At 41.9% G+C, this 20062-nt stretch overlaps 1 protein-coding gene across 5 annotated transcripts in view; it reads left to right on the forward strand.

The window, feature by feature from the left end:
• The window catches only part of CELSR1 (cadherin EGF LAG seven-pass G-type receptor 1), a 168411-nt gene that overhangs the window by 59225 nt on the left and 89124 nt on the right, over positions 1–20062 (forward strand). For all 5 annotated transcript variants that reach the window (XM_042018283.1, XM_042018284.1, XM_042018280.1 and 2 more), the window contains exon 2: positions 8225–8863. In XM_042018283.1, coding sequence (XP_041874217.1) covers positions 8225–8863 — 639 coding nt within the window. The remainder of the gene's footprint in view (positions 1–8224; positions 8864–20062) is intronic.

Here is a 20062-nt window from a genome sequence, read left to right on the forward strand (position 1 = left end):
GGGCTCCTGGGCTGTGCACCCCACCAGGGGCTGGCATGGCTGAGAGCGGGGCAGGGCTCCTGGGCTGTGCACACCCTGCCCGGGGCTGGCGTGGCCCAGAGCGGGACAGGATGCGCTACTGGGAAGGCAGGTGGGGAGCCGGCCCCGATACCATGCACAGCTGGGCAGGGGAGTCTGGCCAGTCCTTGCTAACAAGGAAAACCAGCTGAGGTACAGGGAAATGTGCAGAGCCCAGAAGGAAAATGGCTTTGCATTTTAGCTAGAAGGAAAATCTCCTCATCAGTTAAATAGTCTGTAAGGTGCTGGTTGTTAGTGTACTCATGCTATCTTCCCACATATCATACTTCTAAGTACCCGCATCCCTTCTACTTGTGCTTTCTGTTCAGGACAGAGACTTGTTTCCTTGTTCAGCTTGTTGCTCCTGCATCCCTGCCTGCATCTCATCCCCTACAGCAGCTGTAGCCCATGAGCACCAGGTACCTGAAGAACAAGAAGTGATTCTGTGGGAGGGTGTTCAAGGAAATTAGGTGTATCTTCAGCCTCGCTGCAGTTAGAATTCAAGACTGCTTATTCCTGCCGGCAGATCCAACTTGCTTTACCTCCTACCCTCCGGAAATGTTTCCCCAGACTAGTGTTTTCAACCCAATTAACATTTCAAAATTCTCAGCTTGCAGGTGCTGGTTTCAGAAAAGCAATCTTGTACAATGTTGAGCAATCCAGTTGGCATCAATTTGTCCTTAATCCCCTGTTCGAGCTGCAGACTGAAACATGCTCTTTTTCTTTTTAGTATTGTGTGCAAAGTAAATAATCCTGAACAGCACAGGCTACATTAAAGATAATGATGCCAAAATTGGTTTGTTTTTTTCTCTTATGCACATTGGGAATTCACAGTTGCTTTATGTGCAATTTATCCTCCCACAATTTGGGTATTTTTAGCTGTTTGATTTAGCTGGTACTGCTATGGCTGGTGCCAAGGGAACTGTGGGTTGAGAGCCCCAAGTCCCACTGCCCACTTTCCCAGGTGTTCCAGATATTCATCTTTGCAAAACGAAGTACATTAAGTTTTGACTTGAAATTAAGAGTGCCTGCAGCTCATGAGCAGAAGAAGTGGCTTTGCCTGGAAGTGTCTGAACAGACTTGTTGGAATCTGTTGTTTGCAATGACCCTGACATCATTTCAGAAGTGGGGATGTGGCTAATGCTGCCATGGGGCAGTGCAGTGACAAGGCACAGGCTGGCATAGCCATGACCCAGGTACATACCCCATGGCCTGGGGCAGACCCCTGGGTGCTCTGAGTTGCTGCAGTGGCAGCAGGAGAGTGCTGGAGGCAGTGTGGTTAATGCTGGTTTAAGGAGAGCTGGTCACTTGCACAGTCACACTCTGGCACTCACTCTGCCAGTGTGGACTATTGCTTGTCTTCCATTGGTCTGCCAGCCTTGCTGTAGTTAATCCCAGATACCTTCTTTTCCCTGAAAGACATGTCTCAGTCAGGACTGGGTATGCCAAGGTACTTCCGTACACCATGTGCCTCAGCTGCCTCACCCTGTAATCTAAAATACCCCCATGACACCAGGTAACACGTCTTTGTCTTCCCTGTTCCTGTGGGTGTTCCAAACCCTCTTTCCTCCAAATAATGCTGGGCAACATTGGCTAATGTTTTCAAAACTGAGCATCTGCCAATGCAGCCGTTCTGGAATTTGAGAGATGTTGAGGTATGGATTCAGACACCTGATTTTAGGAAAGCCCTTACCACCTTTACAACTCAGGAGGTGCAGTCCATGCAGCATGTTTCTAGTGTCTACATGTTTACCCTGCTCATCCTTCATGTTTTGCTTTCTGCTCTTGCCATCCTGATTTTTCAACCCCGAGCCATTTCCTGGGCAGACTGTTCTTGTTTGGGGCTGCAGGGTCGGGAGTGAAGCTCTGTGTGAGTGTGCTGGTCAGGAGTGAAGCTCTGTGTGACTCTAGGCCTAATTTTGGCAGGGAGTGAAGCCCACTGAAGTCAATGGGAACCTTCCTGGCGTGATGGGCTTGGGAGCAGACCTGGCCTTTGACATTCTTCAGAGCAGTGGTTCCAGTGTGAACCTTTGGCAGCGTATGAATAACAGATAGTTATTTTTATGTATTGTTTCCAAAGCCCACAACTTGTGTTGGCAGTAAGTGCTCCTAAATGTGGGGGGCTGACTGGCAGCCTGAAACAAAGAGACAAAATCAATAACATAAGCTTCATGTGGCCAAGGACGGTCATCTCCATGTTGTTACATCCAACTTGACATAACAACAGGATTGCTCATCAGCAGTGTTTCAGATTCCGAAGAATCAGAAGGCTTTGACAGGATTAATTAGTGCCTAAGAAATAATAGGATATTACACACAGTATGTTTATGTTTTTACAAAGCAAGTGATGGAGTGTGTTTCTCATGGATGTTACTTTTCTGTTACTGCACCATTTAAGATCACTTTCCTCCAGGAAAAGAGACCTTTGCACTTTGATATGTTCCTGCCACAAAACAGAGGCTCTTTAGGGACACAGAGAGGACATTTGCCTCTGGACATTGCTTTTGTCTTTTGGAAAGCTAAGACCAAACCAGCCCCTGCTTCCTTTTCCAAGGTGCCCCGAGGGGACACTGAAACTGGGGTCACATACATACTTTCTATCCTGAAACACTTCCTCAGTGAGGCTGCTTGCTAACTGGGAAAACCCTGAGATGGGTATCTGTAAATTCACAATTATGCCCATTTTCCTTTTCCTTTCTGGTAGTGTTTTCCTGCTGTTTCAGCAAGGACTCTTACTTAAGTTTCCACCTGCCATTTTCTGTGCAGTTTATTTTCTTTCAGGATATTTTCTTTGCATTATAAGCTCCTGAACTTTTCCATAACACAGAAGATATTTTAAGGAGTGGTTTGGAAGGGACAATATTAACACACTGAAATTTTATGCATCTGCTTCTGTGGTGGTAGAAGCACAATGCAAGGAAAGGGCTCAGACCTGCAATGCTGGCAGATTCTCTGAGGCAAACTAAAGCTCAGTGCAGGACTGTGTATTCTGCCTCACTTTTATTGACACCTGCTGATTTTTTACTGCTGTTTGCTCAATGGGAATTGTGGTTTGGGTGCCAGCCCTGCTCAGACAGCCAAGCATTGCCTGCAGCATTCATTTCTGTGACCTGGTGCTACTGATATGCTACTGCTGCCCAGGCAGTGGAGAGGACGCTAAAAGCACAGCATCCTCATCAGTAATTCCAGGCTTAGTGCTGGACTAGGTATGTATTAACTCCCATGTGTAAAGGCATGGCTGGAAACAATGGGGATGGAGCTTTGATCATTCCAAGGCCTGTTACCAAGCAGTGGTACCAAGCAGCTGCTACCCATGGCCATGGCTGCTTCTTTTGAGTTGGGAAGAGCAAGAGGTTATTTGAACCTATGGATTGCTAGCCTGGGATTTTGCATGGCTGTCATAAAGACTGACTTCTGCTGTTTCCAGATGTGTTATAAAGCAAAGTTAGAATGGATTTGGGTTGGTATATCTGTGAAAGAAATCTCCAATGCTGAAGTGTTTGTATAAAATATGTAGCTTTCAAAATTGGTACTAAGACTTCTGTATGTAATAAGCTAAAAAAAGTGTTCATTATTTTATTTCTGCGAACTTAAAAAAAAACCCAAAAGAACCTTTCTGGCCAAGTGCTGCCATTGTCAAATATGCATTTCAGTTAAACTTTGCTGTGTTTACATTTCTACATAATAAAATTCTTTGGTTTATGTACTGCCAGAAGATAGAAAGCTGAGATTAAAGTATCAGATTTGATAAGATTTGCTGTCAAGTAAAAATAATAATGAAACAATGCCTATTTAGTTGATTTTCTAGTTATTAATATATTTTAGAATGCATCAAGCTTTCGTCAGCCTTTCTTATCTTCTCTTTTCTTTGTAATGCATGAGGGTATGTGTTAGCTATTAGATCTTTTCATTAATTTGATGAAGGATGAAGATGAGTAATTCTAGTTTTAAGTATCCTCTTCAGCAATGACAATGACTCAAAAGACAACAGTCTGCTTTGATTTCCACCTTCTGGTGAGCCCTTTTGTGGAAATTGTATATAGAATAATATTGCCAGGATAAAAATTCAGTGTGCAGGTACCACATTTTTAATGAACACATTTTTGGTGAAGCCACTGGGCTGTTCAGAATTCCCTTTGTTCATTCACTGGTCTGTGAGACATTAGGGGCCTTATTTAATCTTTCCACCTTGTTTTTGATAAACTTGGCTGCAACAGCTTTTAAAAAAACCTTTAATGATTTCTTAAGGACATTTGTGTTGCTTTTGTCACCCCAGTGTCTCAGCATTTCATCATCTGTACCCACTATTTCACAGTGTACATGTTAAGTGCTATTATCCCTATTTTATGGAAGAGAAACTCGAGGACAAAGTGGCAAAAGCCATTGGTACAGGGTTTTAGGAGCCAAGCCAACAAAGGGATTGGTTGAATCCTTTTTTTTTCCTTGGTCTGTCCTGTGTTTCCCTTTCCTCAGGCTATCCAGGTGACTTGGGCTGCTAAGATCCAGACTGTCTGCTCAAATCACTCTTAGCAGGATGCCTGCACATCCCATCTGCCAGCATGATCTGAGTGTTTAGAGCTCCTTCAGGAAGACTCCTGCATCCAGCCGGTTTGCTGAAGCCCCCACATGATGGCTGTGAGAACTGGTGACAGCTAAGCCTGGGGAATGTGTGTGCACTCATCTGTGCCAAGGTCTGCTCCAAAGAGTAAAGTGCAGCCAGAATTTTCCAGTGTAGCAACTTGAAGGTTGTTTCACACCCCTGACTGAAACCATCTTGCACCTGCCATAACATGATAGGGACTTCTTATAGCTGTATTGTAAGACCTTTGGAAACTCAGATTGTTTGAGCCTTTTTAGCAGATTGGAAGCTGGATATGGTGGGCATCTCAAACACTGAAGGCCGTCAAGTATTGCCACCCCATAAAATACTACTTCCTAATGACAATTTTCTGACATTCCTGGCAGTAAACATTTTAAACATTCATGGAGTGCTTCACTTGTAAATCTCAAAGCACATACATTACTGGGTATTTAAGGCTTAATTCATTTCCCAAAAAAGACAAGATTTCCGCTTTCTTTATTGCACTTATTTCAGCCCTCAAAGCGAAAGTTGTCTATTGAAAGTAGAATAGATACTAATTTGGTCTCATAAAACCACAGATTGTTTCAACTTTCCTTGAGTTTCTGAATGAATAGATGATCAGATCCTGTGATGCTGCTCTCAGCCTCACTGGTGATATGAAAGAGGCGCTTGTCCAGCCAGCTCTATAGCTGTGCCATTCTTTTGTTGCCTATAGTACACATGCTCTGCTCCTTTTTTACTCTCTTTTTATTTTAATGCTCTGCAACAGGGTTGCACAAAGCTGAGTTGGCTTTTAAAACACAACTTCATTTTGCAGCTATACGTCTGTGCCCAGTTTTCTTTTGTGCTGCCCATGGAACAAGGAGGCTGTGTGGTATCTGACACCAGGCTTTTTCCAGTGATTTATTAACTGTGTCAGAATAGCTGTTGTGAATGCTGGGAAGCTCTTGCGTATTGTGACAGTTGATATTGATTATGACAGTTTGTAGACTCTACTGCATTGTCAGACGGTGGATCGTATTTTGTCTTCTTACTATACATACCATGGGCTATAGATCATAGTGTTTTCTTTAAAAAAGGACCCATTGTCCAGCATTCTGGCTGGTATGAGAGAACTTCTGTAGCATATTGTGCAACAAATAGCAAGATAGTTCAGGCACCCTATGGGACAAACCAGGCAAATGTCAATTGCTTTATGAAAAAAAGTGAATAGTTTGTTCTGGCCTTTTAGGGGAATGAGCTGTGCAGTTCATAGACATGGGTAAACTAGTCTGAGGATGTCATTTATGACAATACTGGTGTCCCGTACTGTCTATTGGCCAGAAATCCACAGACCGTGTAGGAGGAGTTTGCAATGAGGATTTTGGCTACCAATCATTTGTAAAGGTTGCTTTGGGTCTTGATGGAAGCTGAGACTACACATTTCTGGAATGAGTCTGAGGGAGAGAAGATAAAGATTTTTGCAAACCTGGGAGAATATGAAAGCTGGTATGTGAACTTCTGTGGTGGACACATAGAATCATAGAATTGTTGAGTTTGGAGAAGACCTGTAAGATCATCAAGTCCAGTCATTAACCTGGCATTGCCAAGCCCACCATTTAACCATGTCCCTAAGGGCCACATCTACACATGTTTTAAATATCTCCAGGAATGGTGACTCCACCACTTCCCTGGGCTGCCTGTTCCAATGCCTGACCACCCATCTGGTGAAGACATTTTTCCTCATACCCAATCTAAGCCTCCCTGGAGCAACCTGAGTCCATTTCCTCTTGCCTTGTCACTTGTTACCTGGGAGAAGTCAAACAGATCACCCCAGACAATGACCCCTCCTGGCTGACTAGTTTTAGCCTGGCAGTAGTTAAACAGCACACAGAAGAAGAGATTTTTCTAATTGCATAAAAGCTGCTTCAGTGGGGAAAAGAGTCAACAACTGAGCTTTTACAGGCAACCTGATAAGAGGAGGGAGTCAAAAGCCATTTTGTTAATTATGCTGCTGTAATTTACTATATTGCTGCTATAATACTGGAGAAAAAAATCTTTCAACAATACATTTCTTTTTAAAACAAAACCTTACTTGAGATGAAGTGGTGAAGTGAGTAGGAAAGAAATAAGAATTATTTTTACTGTTCTATTTCTGCATGACCATAAAGTTACACTTTGAGATAACAAACCTTAGCAAAATGACATTTAGTACTCTATGCTGTTAGAATTTTGATCTCACACTGAGTTAAGATTGATTCAAATGCAGTTCCTGATGCAATTTTACATTGATGTGATTCAAAATCCATTTCTGCACATACCTTTAATTGAAATCAGGCTAATAGCAGGTTACTTGTGTAATGATTGTTGCTGGGATGCTTCAGACCAAGACTGTGACCACTGAGCTGTGGCCTAGGGGAATTGGGCTCGGTTCTTAACCCCACTCTGGGCCTGATACTGGCCACTCTGACCAATTAATCTCTCTCATGAGGTTAACTCATGCCCATTTATGGTTGTTTATTTACACTATGACATCTTTCAGAAGGAACATTTCCTATCAGAAGCCACTCTTGATCTTGTCTGGGATTTCTAGATGCTGCTCTAATACTAACCATATTTTCTGTAATATGATCTGTATTGTAATGAGTCCCTAATGTTAGTGAGGAGACAGATTTAAAGTAGGTGATTTGATTTCAGTGATGATGCAACTTCCCATTCCACACTTGCATTGAAGTTGGATTAAATTTAGCACTCACTGTGTCATAATTATTTTCCATAATGACAGAATAATGTAGAGTTTGTACATTCACAGCATTACTGTAAGCCTCAGGGTGTACTGAAATTTTACAGTGGCATCTCTCCGTCCAGTGTCAGGTATTAGTGCTATATTTTTATAATTACGGGTTTTATTGCAGAACAACCACAGCAGTATCAGAAATGCCTTAAAGGAAGGATAAAATGGGAGATTTTTTAAATGTCTGCTTTTCACTGCAGGCATATTTTATTTAAGTTTTTTTTCTAATGTTCATAAAATATTTTAAGAAGTTACATGTGAGAAATGAAGAAGTTCTGACATTCAAATGTGAGGACTTGCTTTCTTAGATGACTTGTATCTGAAGGTCTGGTCACAATTCTGTGTCTGTGCAGAGTTCTGGCTCCTAAATCCTGAGACCACACCTGAAGAAGATAATTTTGGTGTTGTGCTGTGAAAAGCAACAGCTTCCCAGCACGTGTTGTAGACTAGCAGTCACTGTCATGAGAGTCCCCTTCCTCTTGGCTCCCCCTTGGCCATCATAGGGCCCTCAGACTGTTTCCACACTAACCCTTGCTAGTTGTTTGCCTAGGATCTTTGCCAGGTGTTCTGGCCTCTTTGAGATGTCTCGGGTACTTTTGAGTTACAATTCTTAAGAAATTTTATTTTGTTTTCCTGAGAAAAGGCATGGGTAGTCACTGCAGAAGGTGGGTACACTTCCCTGTCTCATCCTGGTGCCGTGAACTGACCGCCCTGCAGGTCTGTTTTATTTTCAGGAGACTGTGGGAGCCTCCCGGTCCATAGGTTGAAGCCTGCTCTCTGACATTGCTGTTGTCTTTCTCTCTTCCCTTCAGATGGTGTTCACAGTGTCACTGCGGTCTGCACCCTGCGTGTCACCATCATCACAGACGACATGCTCACCAACAGCATCACAGTGCGGCTGGAGAACATGTCCCAGGAGAGGTTCCTTTCTCCCCTCCTGTCCCTGTTTGTGGAGGGGGTGGCAACTGTGCTCTCCACTGCCAAGGATGGCATCTTTGTTTTCAACATCCAAAATGACACGGATGTCAGCTCCAATATCCTGAACGTGACCTTCTCAGCCTTGCTCCCTGGTGGCATTCGAAACAAGTTCTTCCCCTCTGAGGACCTGCAGGAGCAGATCTACCTCAACAGGACGCTGCTGACCATGATTTCGACGCAGAGGGTGCTGCCCTTCGACGACAACATCTGCTTGCGTGAGCCCTGTGAGAATTACATGAAGTGTGTCTCTGTGCTGAAGTTTGACAGTTCGGCCCCATTCATCAGCTCCAACACCGTCCTGTTCCGCCCCATCCACCCCATCAACGGGCTGCGGTGCCGATGCCCCCCGGGCTTCACGGGGGACTACTGTGAGACGGAAATTGATCTGTGCTACTCCAACCCTTGCGGGGGCAATGGGCTGTGTCGAAGCCGAGAGGGGGGCTACACTTGTGAGTGCTACGAGGACTACACCGGTATGTGTTTATCTTATCTTTGACCCATGATTTATATGTTAGACCATCAGCCAGGCCAGCTCTGTGTCAAGCTGAAATTGCTGGCATTCTTAGTCAAAAGGAGAAAAACTCCTGGCGCTGCCTTCTAGTCAGGAAAAGGTTTGTGAGTGTCACTTAGGGTAAATCCCATATCTCTGTGCCTGCATGGTGGTTGGAACCATGCCTTGCTCCAGGTCATGCAGGGGGACTGTCAGCTGTGAAGAGATTTGCACTGTGTGAATTTCTGCTCAAAATGCTTTATGCAAACACATTTCTTCTGTCTGGAAGGAAGAAGGTGGGACACATCTCCTGGTTCCTGGGTGTGCATGTAAACCCGTTCCAGGCCCCTTTGCATACCAGGGTGGACAGCCTCGATAGGAGCTCCTCAGGCCTTGATCATCAGCCAGCACAGAGCATTAGGATTGTTCTTGTTCCCAAAAAGCTGCAATAATACACACTTAAGGGAAATGCTGTAAGTCTGTTGTGGCTTGTAAATGTTCAGATAAAACTCCAGAAGGACGTAGCTGCTTCCAGGCCTGTCTCCATAGCCCACTGAGGAGCGTACTTTGCCTCATCATGGACTCGACAGCTAATAAAGATCAAAGTGCTGCTTCTCAAATACTCCTGAGAAGTTACGAAATAGTACTAGGTGAATGTTTTCTGGTGCTTCAGTAAAGTCAGTGGGATTATTTATGTATTCGAAATTGCACACGCATTTGAGCATTCTGCACTGACGTGCTGCCGGCTGTAATTTACACTGACAGCTCAGCAATGTCTGCTGTGACCCCTGCAAACAAGGGGTGAAGCAGAGGGGGCTGGTTCCCAACACTGCCTCTCACTGCTGAAGTTACAAAATATTGAAAACATAAATTATTTAAGTTCTGATGTAAAAAAAATCTAGATGATGTGGATCTAGCCCTCCAGGTGGAAGGGTTTTCCTTCACTCTCTCTGACTTTTGCCTCAGGTCTGTCATCAAAAATGTGACTGTGGAAGGAGCCAGGAGTTAGTGAGCAGGGACATGGCAGGAAGTGGGCTTTTCGCAGCATGGGGGACAGGAGGTGCTCCCTGAAATTTATGCAGGGCTTAGGGCAGCAGGACCTTTCTAAGAAGATGGGGACAAATATTTTTCCTGATGGGAGAAACTCTGAATAGAACTGTGAGATGGTTGGGATAACTGGTGTTTGTTGAGGAGTTATTTTCCTGCCAGGCTTCTCATGAATGACTTCCACAGTGAAATACATTATAAAGTTCATTATCCATTAATACACAATACACAGAGAACTGGGCATCACAAAATAGATTTTACAATCAGTAGATTTCATTAAAAATGTTTGCAACTATGATACTGTAAATAGGAATGCTTAGAAGTAGCAAGTTTCATTAACCAAAGATATGCATAAAAATTATGTTAATGCATCCATGTCTTAGTTTTGGAATTCCATCATTCATTCCACCACATTTTTAGAATCTCTTGCTAGAAATCTTCAGAAAAAAAGGCTAAATATCATTTAAAAATGAAAGATAATAAGCTTATATAAATAATTGATTAACATGTTTAATACTTAATGCTGTAGTCAGAACAAATACAGTACATATTTAGAAGAGAAGCACCATATTATTCATACACAAAGAAAGATTTGATCTGTAAGTCTATTTTCAGTGCATAGTTGTTGAGTTAAAAATTAACTGTCCTGCTACCAGGGTATTAAGGTGGTCAAAAGTTAAGGAGTGAGCGCTGCTTATAGCTTTGCTGTCAGAATTAACTACACTTGAGTGAAACACTTTCTTCTTTGGAAGGACAGTTTGATCACATTCAGATTGGCCAGGGAAAAACACTTCCAGCCATGATAAAGAGGAATCTGGAATACCTTATCCCATAAATTGATACAAATATTATTGAATATTTCTGTTTTATTACTGAGTGAATGCAGTAGAAATTCAGTATCTGCTCTGTGGTTTGTTTACATGACATTGATGCCTTTGGGTTCCATGTTGCATGACAGTGTTTTGTTCATCAAACCCAAACATCTACCTACGTATAGTGGCCATTAGTTGGTTGATGTTCATCCCCTTTACAGAGCAAGGTTGAAAATGTTACCAACAAGTAACCTATTACCAGAAATATTTTATGAAGATGCATTATTGAATTTTGTCCCAATCTCCTCTTAATATTGTTATTTTACCTATGGTTTTAATACTTGCTTTAAATATGTTCATATCCATTTGCAAATTCAGTTTATATCTATTAATCATAATACTGTGTTTTCAGCTTGGATGTAAATTTATTATTTACAGCAATCCAGATTTTCTATCTATTTGACATGTAAATAGCATAGATTTCAATAGCAGCAGTGTGTCTTGGCTCATGGAATGCAGTGGCCATAAATTGGAATGAGCAGAGAATTGCTGAGTCTGAAGGTTGGAAGATTCTGGTGTTACTGAAATTTTATCATGGTACTAATGCAGTGTAGTAATATACCAGTATGAGGTTCTTACAAATCTTTGAATTAATTGTAAAAGATGAAATATGGATAGTAATAGTCTATGAAATGCAGCCTGCTTTGGGAGCTCTCATGTTTCTGTTTCCTAGTTAAGAGCCTACATAGAAAAAAAATTATAAGAAGATACTAAGATCTGTCATCTCTCTGGGGAGATAGGCTGCAATTTGATGAGAAATCACTACACAATCATAACCCTGTACTGATTGTATCTGACTGGTCACCTGCTAAAAATATAGTGTTTATTTCCTGTACAAGACAATTATGTCCTATCTTAATAGGATGGAATTTCCCTCCATTTTTCCACCCAGCTTTGAAGCCCTCCATTTGTTTTGATGTAATTGTTAGTCATTTATACATGATGAAAGTTTTTCTGTCTTCAGGAGTCTTCTGTTACGGGTACTAAGGTAAACTGAGCTTCTACAAGGTATTTCTGAAACCTGATTACTGGCTAGGCTGGGGTGATTTGGAATTCCCTTCACTTCCCATGATGTAAGGAGGTGAGTGAGGAAGTACATATATTTTTAATCATATTTTTTCAGACTTACAACCTCTTCAACTTCTTTTCTTTACATACAAATTAATGTAGAGAAGTGAACAATGTACACACTAATAATTGTGCCATTGATGGCAGAGAGCTGTGTTCATGGCTGAAGGGTTAAAGGACATAATTTTAGTTAAGCAAACAAATTTAATGAACACTATATAAAGCCTGTGTCATTTTTCCAGCTTCATTTCATATATGTTTGAGCTCTGCAGAAGCATCTGAGATGAGCTGTAGGTGAAGGCTTAGACATAGGTGGAATTGTCTGTACTCCCCAGGGGGCAACCTGAAGTGCGAATGCATCGTGTCATCCGCACCAGTTTTGGAGGCATGGGTGCCACAGCAGTTCCTGCATGAGCTGTACTTCCAGCCCTATCCTGGTGCCTCCTACAGAGCACACCACTGTGGCCATAAGTCAGCACTTTTTTGGGGTGAATTCCCACTATTCCAGCCCTGCCGTGAGTGGGTGCTTCCTCCAGGTCTATGCTCACAGTCCTTCTGCTCAGTGGCCACCAAGACTGCTCTCCTCTATGGTCATGTTCCCAAAAAGCAAAATTTAATTGACACAGAACAAAAGCACTCTAATAGAAAAAAAAACCCCATCAGCCCCTGAAATAAGGAAGGGAATTAATGTTCCCACAATTCTTCTTAGCATTATCACATTCTCTCTGCCTCTTTTGCTACACAGCCCCTAGAAAGGAGCAGTTTGTAAGGGAAAAAGATCATTGGAGAATTCCCCATATCCTTTGCAACTCTCCTTGGATTTCACTTCAGAGAGAGGAGAAACCTTCCATGGTCGTAAATCTTCTAGTAATCAAATACAGCAATTAGAGATCTTTTGCTTGTTACACTTTTTTTCCCTCCTAATTTGTATTTGTGATACCATATTGACATGAGGAATCATGACATCTAATGTGCCTGCTATGAATTCTGACTTTGTATAATGAGAAGGAAATTGTAGTTGGTTTCTTAGCATCCTGCCAGAAGTCCCTAATCATATTGCTTAGTAAGTTCTCAGTGTTTGGCTCTTGCAAACATAGAACATAAAAGTAAATGTGAGGATATCTTCTGCTTTATCTTTACTTATATCCATTCTTCAGATAGTAATTTCTCAGCTAACTGATACCAGATTCTCATTTTTCAGGCCAGAGAGACTTATTTCGGGGAATTTCACCTTTCGGGTAGAGAAATCTGGCAGGTACAGTAGTCAAAATGAGTGTTTATCTTGTGCAAGAAGGTCTGAAATTCCACTCTCAGTTGCACTTCTGCAGTTCAGTGGGATCGCAGGTGTGTAACAGCCAAATCCTGTACAGCAAATCTAAATTTGGTTCCTTCAGGTTCCTCACTGCATCTTTAACTCCTTGTTTAGCTTATGAAAGTCCATGGTTTTGTGACTATCCTTAGTTATCCTTACAGGCTTGTGGGGCTTTGACAGCACTTTCAAGCAGCTGTGACCAAGTTTTTCTTTAATACAAAACACCAAATAAGAAATTGTGTCATTCACAAGCATTGCCATGAATGTAGGGATGTTGTCCTTTCCACGTGACAGCTTCGTGGGTCATCTCTCTGATACTTCATTCAAATATTGAGGGAACACAATGAAGGTACTGAAATGTTTTGCATCATTGCTACCTTAACAGTATCCTTTAGGCTAGATCTTCAGAGTTGTGCTACTGGATGGTTTTATATACTAAAGAGATGAAAACCTAGGCAAGGTCTAATACTCTAAAAAACATATAGTCAATTTTAAGAGTTTAAATAGAATTACAGTTATTAGAGTGCTGGGTGATTTGCAGTATTTCCAGAATTTGAACTCTTAATGGGTTTTTATTAAGTTTTTCTGCTGATTTTGGATGCAGGAAAAGTTGAAGAAGACTGCTGACAAACTTTCGTTGTTTCTCAGTGCCTCAGTTAGAATGCCTGGTTGCCTTACCTTGCAGTTTCTGTATGGCAATACTGTGAAAAAGCTTGTGGAGGGTGTTTGCATCTCAGTGAAGGTCTGGACAGTGTTGAAGGTTTAGATATTTTTCTAAATTTTTTCTTTTTCAGCAGTGCTATGCCATACCATTATTGTTATGCTTGTACTGAAACTAGGTCTTCATAACAGCAACACCATATTGCTGTGGACCTGTGACTCTCTGCAGCTTTTTCACATGTCATGGAAAGATAAGTAACAGTTTGCTTGTAAGATCCATCCTTACAATTATTACCCCTTGGCTGATGTCCCAGCACAGTCTTTTCCATCCATCTTCAGCTTTCTCTGTCTCATCAGCCCATTTCTGCCTTTACTGAACAAGCAGGCATCTCGGTCGGTGTAGACATGGCAAGCTGTGACCCCAGGGTTGGCAGCAGTTGCATACAGCCAGGGGCCTCTGTTTCCTCCCAGCCCCTTCCAAGCCCCCAAGCACAGGTGCCTGGCAAGGACCCTGTAAGCACTGCAATGGATGGTCCAGAAGCAGAGCTTAAATCCTCCAAACACTTTTTCAGAGCATGACTGGTGTAAAATGTGGAAAAGGCTATCATTATTGTTATCTATTGTCATCATCAATGACATAGACAAAGGGATTGAGCACACCCTCTGCAAATTTACAGATGACACCAAGCTGAGTGGTGTAGTTGACACACCTGAAAGATGAGATGCCATGCAGAGGGACCTGGACAAGCTTGAGAAATGGGCCCATGGGAATCTCATGAGGTTTAAGAAGACCAAGAGCAAAGTGCTGCACCTGGGTTGGAGCACTCCAGTATCAACACAGGCTGGGGAATGAACAGATTGAGAGGAGCCTTGCCAGGAAGGACTCAGCAGTGCTGGTGGATGAGAGGCTGGACATGAGCTGGCAATGTGCTCTTACAGCCCAGAAAGCCAATTGTGTCCTGGGCTGCATCAAAGGCAGGTCAAGAGCAGCTGAGAAAGGGCCATTCCTGGGCTGCTCACGGCTGGAACCATGGGAGAGATGCCTGTCTAAGACATTTCTTTCCTGACACAGCTTCTCAGCAGAAGTCTGCGTGCCCACTTGTCTGGTGTGTTTAACTCTGATATTTGCTGTGCATGTTAAAACAGGTCCTTGCTTGTTTTTGTGGCAAGGTTTGCTGTTCATGTATGCAGGGATAGGGCCAGCATGCCACAGCCTTCTGGCTGGACCCAAGTGATGCTGGGCTGGACCTGAGGCTGTGGCCCCGATATCACAACTGCATGACTGCTTGCTCCAGAAGATAACTGAAACAATAAAAACAGAGTAAAAAATTTCAGTCAAATTCTGAAGTCTATTGTTGTCATGTTTCTGTTGATTACATTCCTGTCCATGTCTGTCACCAAGTCACAGGAGATGAATGTTGCAAATCTGGAGTATATATCAGGACTCCCTGAAGAGGTCTACCATTTCTCTGGGTGGGTTTTTATCTGGAGGATATGTCCTTCAGCTAATCTTAAACCTACGCTCACTTGTCAGGACGCAGAAAGCCTTTCCTAATTGGATTACTGTGGTGTATTTGTTGACAGTTTAGTTCTCAAATGCTGTACATGGCCTACAGCCTTCACAGCAATCTGCTATGCTTTTTCTTAAACCCAGGCAAAGAGTTTTATCGCATTACCTTCATCCTCATGTGCATAAACTAGCTGCTGTTTAAAGTTCCACAGTCTTCTCAGTCATGTCCAAACCCTCCTTGCCCCTCACCCCAAGATGCTGCATATGGGATGGTCTTTGATTCAGCTGAACTGCTGCAAGTGCTAAGGGTTTGGATGCCTTTTCTGGAGCCTTGTGTCTTGTCTTCCTTGCCCATGGAAGTATTTGCACTGGTCAAAGTCCTTTGCTGTCCTGTGGAAACCTAGCTACAGACTTAATGTTGTATTTGTTCTTTTTAATTAGTTTTAGAATTATTTGACAGGACTCACGTTCTTCCTGGGTGCTCATGCAGTGGAGGCACGATGGGTGCTTTGTAGAAGCAAGCAGCAGGTCACCAATGTAATCACTTAGCTCTGGCTTCAGGAGCTACCTTAGTAGTTATCTCCAGTATACTTATGAATTCAGCTCTTCCAAACAGTTCAGGGTCTAGGAAATCCTCCTTACTGATTACAGCTTTTCTTCTTTTGCTTCTCTGTAAGATAGCTGTGGGGCTGGCTTCTTCTTCCCTTCATTTAGCCACTCCCCTCATTTGTCAGCTGAAGAGTCTATCACTGATCATTTTACATTTTCTCCCAGACTTTGGTAATTAAAAAAAAAAAAGTAAAAGTAGCACATAGCTAAAATTCAGTAACCAGATAACTTAGGCAGTAACCTGTTTCAGGATGGTTCCATTCTCACAGTTACATTTTTACAACTGCTTGCCCTTAGTGCCCTCGGTGTCTGTGAGATCATGGTGGAATATGGAGAGAAGGTAGGATTTTGGTTGTGGGCTGCACAGTACGAAGTGAAGGTTTGCAGATATGAGAGGCCTGCAAGCACAGACTGTGGTGGGACAGGGTTGCAGCTGTGCAAAAAGTGCTTCCCCAGCTCTTCTACAATGCAGGTGTTTAGTATCAAGCCCTGATGGCCAGGTATAACCTCAGGATGTTTGGGGTTGGAAGGGACCTCTGAAGATCAGCTAGTCCAACCCCCCTACCATGGCTAACATTGACTTCAGTCTCTTTTTTCCAAGTCAAATCTCATTAAATACCTGTTGTGAAAATAACACATTTGACCCTGACACCATGCCCAGCTAAGCTCCTGTTTGCTGTCAGGCAGCTGGCTTTGCATGAGCAAGGCAAGCTGCTAACCTGGCGTGGGCACCTGCCTGCCTCTGGCACCTGACCTCTCTTCCCACCCCTTGGCAAGGAAATGTGTTACGAGTAAGAGCTTATCAGTGGTGTCCAGTGGGGGAGAGATACACAGCGAGCACCTCAGGTTTCCTACTAGCATCCTGGTTAACAACAGACTGGTCTAAATTTAGGATTCCCTTTGTTCTAGAACATGTGAAATCTCTTTATTGTCTTTAACCTGTTGTCTTTCGTTTTGTATATTGCTATGTCAATTTTGAGCAGTTTCTTGAATTGTTCTCCTGGTTTTGTATTAATGGTATTTCTGTTACCACACCTAAATGGGAGTCACAATTCTCCCAGGCTCTTTGAAAGTGCACTTTCTTATCATCATTGGTAAAACTAAAAAAAAAAAAAAAACAAAACGTGGGAAGTGAAGCGTAATTAATCAAAGTGGAGGTATTTGATATTATAATTTTATAGGTACATGTAAAACCCTCCTCACTGATGTAGCTAAGTTCCCACACACTGTCATAACTGTGAACATATATATGCATTGCAGATCATTGGTCTGACAGAAATCACACACATGGAGGTTTGTTTTAATTAAAATACTTTAAATAGTTTATTAAACAACTGCAAATTTCTCTGTGACCATAGTTTACAATTGCGTTTTTATTAATTTAGCCAAGTTGAGCCTTGTGTAACGTAAGATTTGGGTTTTTTTTTTTTTTCTCATAGTTTTATTTCAAAAAGGTTAGCTGGATAAAATTTTAAGCTGCATTCTCATTACCCAAATATACACTTGCTAAATGTCAAAACAACCCATATGTTAGACTATCCTTTAAGTGGTGGTGGTTTTTTCTCACTGAAAACAAATCAGATAAGGAAAAAGGAGGAGAGAAAGGAGGAGAAAAGCCCAACAACTTGCCTGTAAGTTATTTGTACAGAAGATAAAATCATAATGAGATAGTAGTTTTTCCAGTATACCTTATGTTCTGGAAAGCCCCTCACAGTGTTCACAGCAGATCAGAGGTGAAGACAAAAAAAAAGGAATTCCAGGACATCTGAAGTGAAATATTTTAGATCTTCCAAAACAAAAAAGAAATTTAGCTTCCAAGGATCAAGGTAATGGGGCTCCTTTTCTCCTGTCTGCAAATAAAAATACTGGGAAACAGAACTGGGAAGCAGTAAGACTGAATTATGAAAAACATGTTGGACTTCTGTATACATATTTATAATTCCCAAATTAGACATTTTAATTTTTTTCAGTGGATAAACAACGGGAAAGTGGCAGGAAGGATGGTTGGGTGCAGAGATGAGGGTATCAGCGTGATACCCTGTTAGAAGGAAAAAAGCATAGAATAGTTTCTTGTGCCCCTGTTCTTTGTGTTGTGATGATTGAAAGTTTCGACAGTTGAGCACCAGACTGAGGCACTTGGCCTTGAACGTCAAGATAATTACAGTTGTGCAGAGCGTGGTGGGAACCACAGCTTCATTGTTGTTGCAAATGCTCTTTTGTTTAGAGCATCATGGTTCAGTGCCTGCATCCCAGCCCTGCTCCTCCTGCGGCGGGTTTTGTTCTGCGACCCGCACTGTACGGTGCCCCCGAAACACAGCTTCCCGAGCAGTCACCAGTCTGAGCGCTCAGTTTCTAAAAATCAAGATGAAGATACTTTACTTCAGGCTGTCTCTCTCTGTAGAGAAGCATATGAGACCTTTGAAACAGCATTTTCATATAGTATAATTAAAAAGCATATTTTAATTAGATAGGCCAGCTTCAAAGGGTCAGCACAACTGATGTGCCTATTGTAAGATGAAGATATGAAGATGAGTGTCTTATATTAATAATTAAACACATCCTAATTGACACAATGAAGTGTATTAACTCTAACAAGATGGTAACCATTTAAAGTTACTTTAAAATTTAATGGTATTTAACAAAAAGGTTGAATTTTAATCTACTGGACTGCTGTAAGCAGAGATAAGTGCAAGCTGTGGAAGCTGGCTGGAATAATTTTTTATGAGTCCATTTCAAAATACTTTTTAAGAAAGTAACTTTTGAATTTCCATCTGTTGTGTAGGTTTAAAAATACATGGATTTTGAGATTTTTTGTGCAAGATGTGTGTGACATGACAATCCCTTCTTCAGGACTCGTTAAGAAAAAGTCAATTTCCCTGATTAAGTTGCTTTTTGTTTTCAGTTTGTGTTCCGGAGCTGTGTACCAAATATTTTTGAGGCTACCAAAACATGAGATTATGGGATTATCTTTTTAACCCTAATCCTTTTAATTTGACAAGCAAAGGGGCATTTTTGATTGTTTTTTTCAGAATTTTCTTTCAATGTATAAGAACGGGAATTTGATGAGCATCTTGTTTTGCCAGCACTATCTACCCCATGATGCTGAGCCTCTGAACTACGATTCATAGTAGACAGTTACACAGTGCTTTTACGTATACCTTTCTTTTAATCTAATTCTTCTCATATAAAATGAAAATGTAGAGCTCTAGCTTCCTAACATGTAATTACAATAGTAGATTGACTTTAAGCGTGGTTTTCTGTTGCGTTATTAATATTTTATGGCTTCTCTTCAGTTATTCTCACTAATTGGCCATTATGCTTCTTTCCACCAGAGCTTCTGGGACCACCTAAGATGTTAAGGGGCATGATTTGATTTGAGGTCTCTGCCTGGTTCTACATTGCCGTGATATTTATGACAGTATTGGATTACACAGAAAATGGGAGAGTGAGATTTTCCTGTGAAAACTTCTAATTTATGGAAAACACAAAATGCAGGCTCTCACCAGCCTTCCTTTAGTGGAGATGCGTGGAGTTAGCTGCTTGTGCAGTCAATCCCAGCAAGCTGCTGGGGACAAGGGGAGATGGCTTCTTCTGTGTTCTGTCTCTTGTGAGCTGAATCATTATGTCTGTAACATTTACATGGAGAAAATTAAGTGGGATCTTAGTGAAATAAGGGCTGAACTCTCCTAAAGAAAACAGCAATGTTTGCCCTTGAAAGGGAGACACTGATCTTTTCTTCGTATTCTTTAGCCTTCATTTTTCTTCTTTCCGAGGGCAGTTATTTGCAGATGTGTTCCCTTTTTGAACTGCTTTGAGGTGCTAACTTGATCAAAAATAAGTGCTAGAGCTTTCCTCTTGCCTACCAATTTAGGAACTGGGAGTTGCAACCCTTTGGTTGATCTCTGTGGAAAGCAGCTTAGGGAAACCAGGCTGAAAGTGAGCAGGAAGCCTGATGGTGCCTGAAAGCGTGTCTGGTTTTCCAGCTCCTGAGTTCCTGTTGATAAAAGATGTTATTGAACACACACCCCTGCCACAGCCACCACGCCTTGCTTGCTTTCCTCATTCACATAAATAGTTTAATGTATTTTGAAAAACCCAGTGTGA

Source organism: Corvus kubaryi, unplaced genomic scaffold (genome assembly GCF_017639235.1).
Source record: "Corvus kubaryi isolate FWS band 111438036 unplaced genomic scaffold, C.kubaryi_AGA036_p1.0 137, whole genome shotgun sequence".
Classification (NCBI taxonomy): Eukaryota; Metazoa; Chordata; class Aves; order Passeriformes; family Corvidae; genus Corvus; species Corvus kubaryi.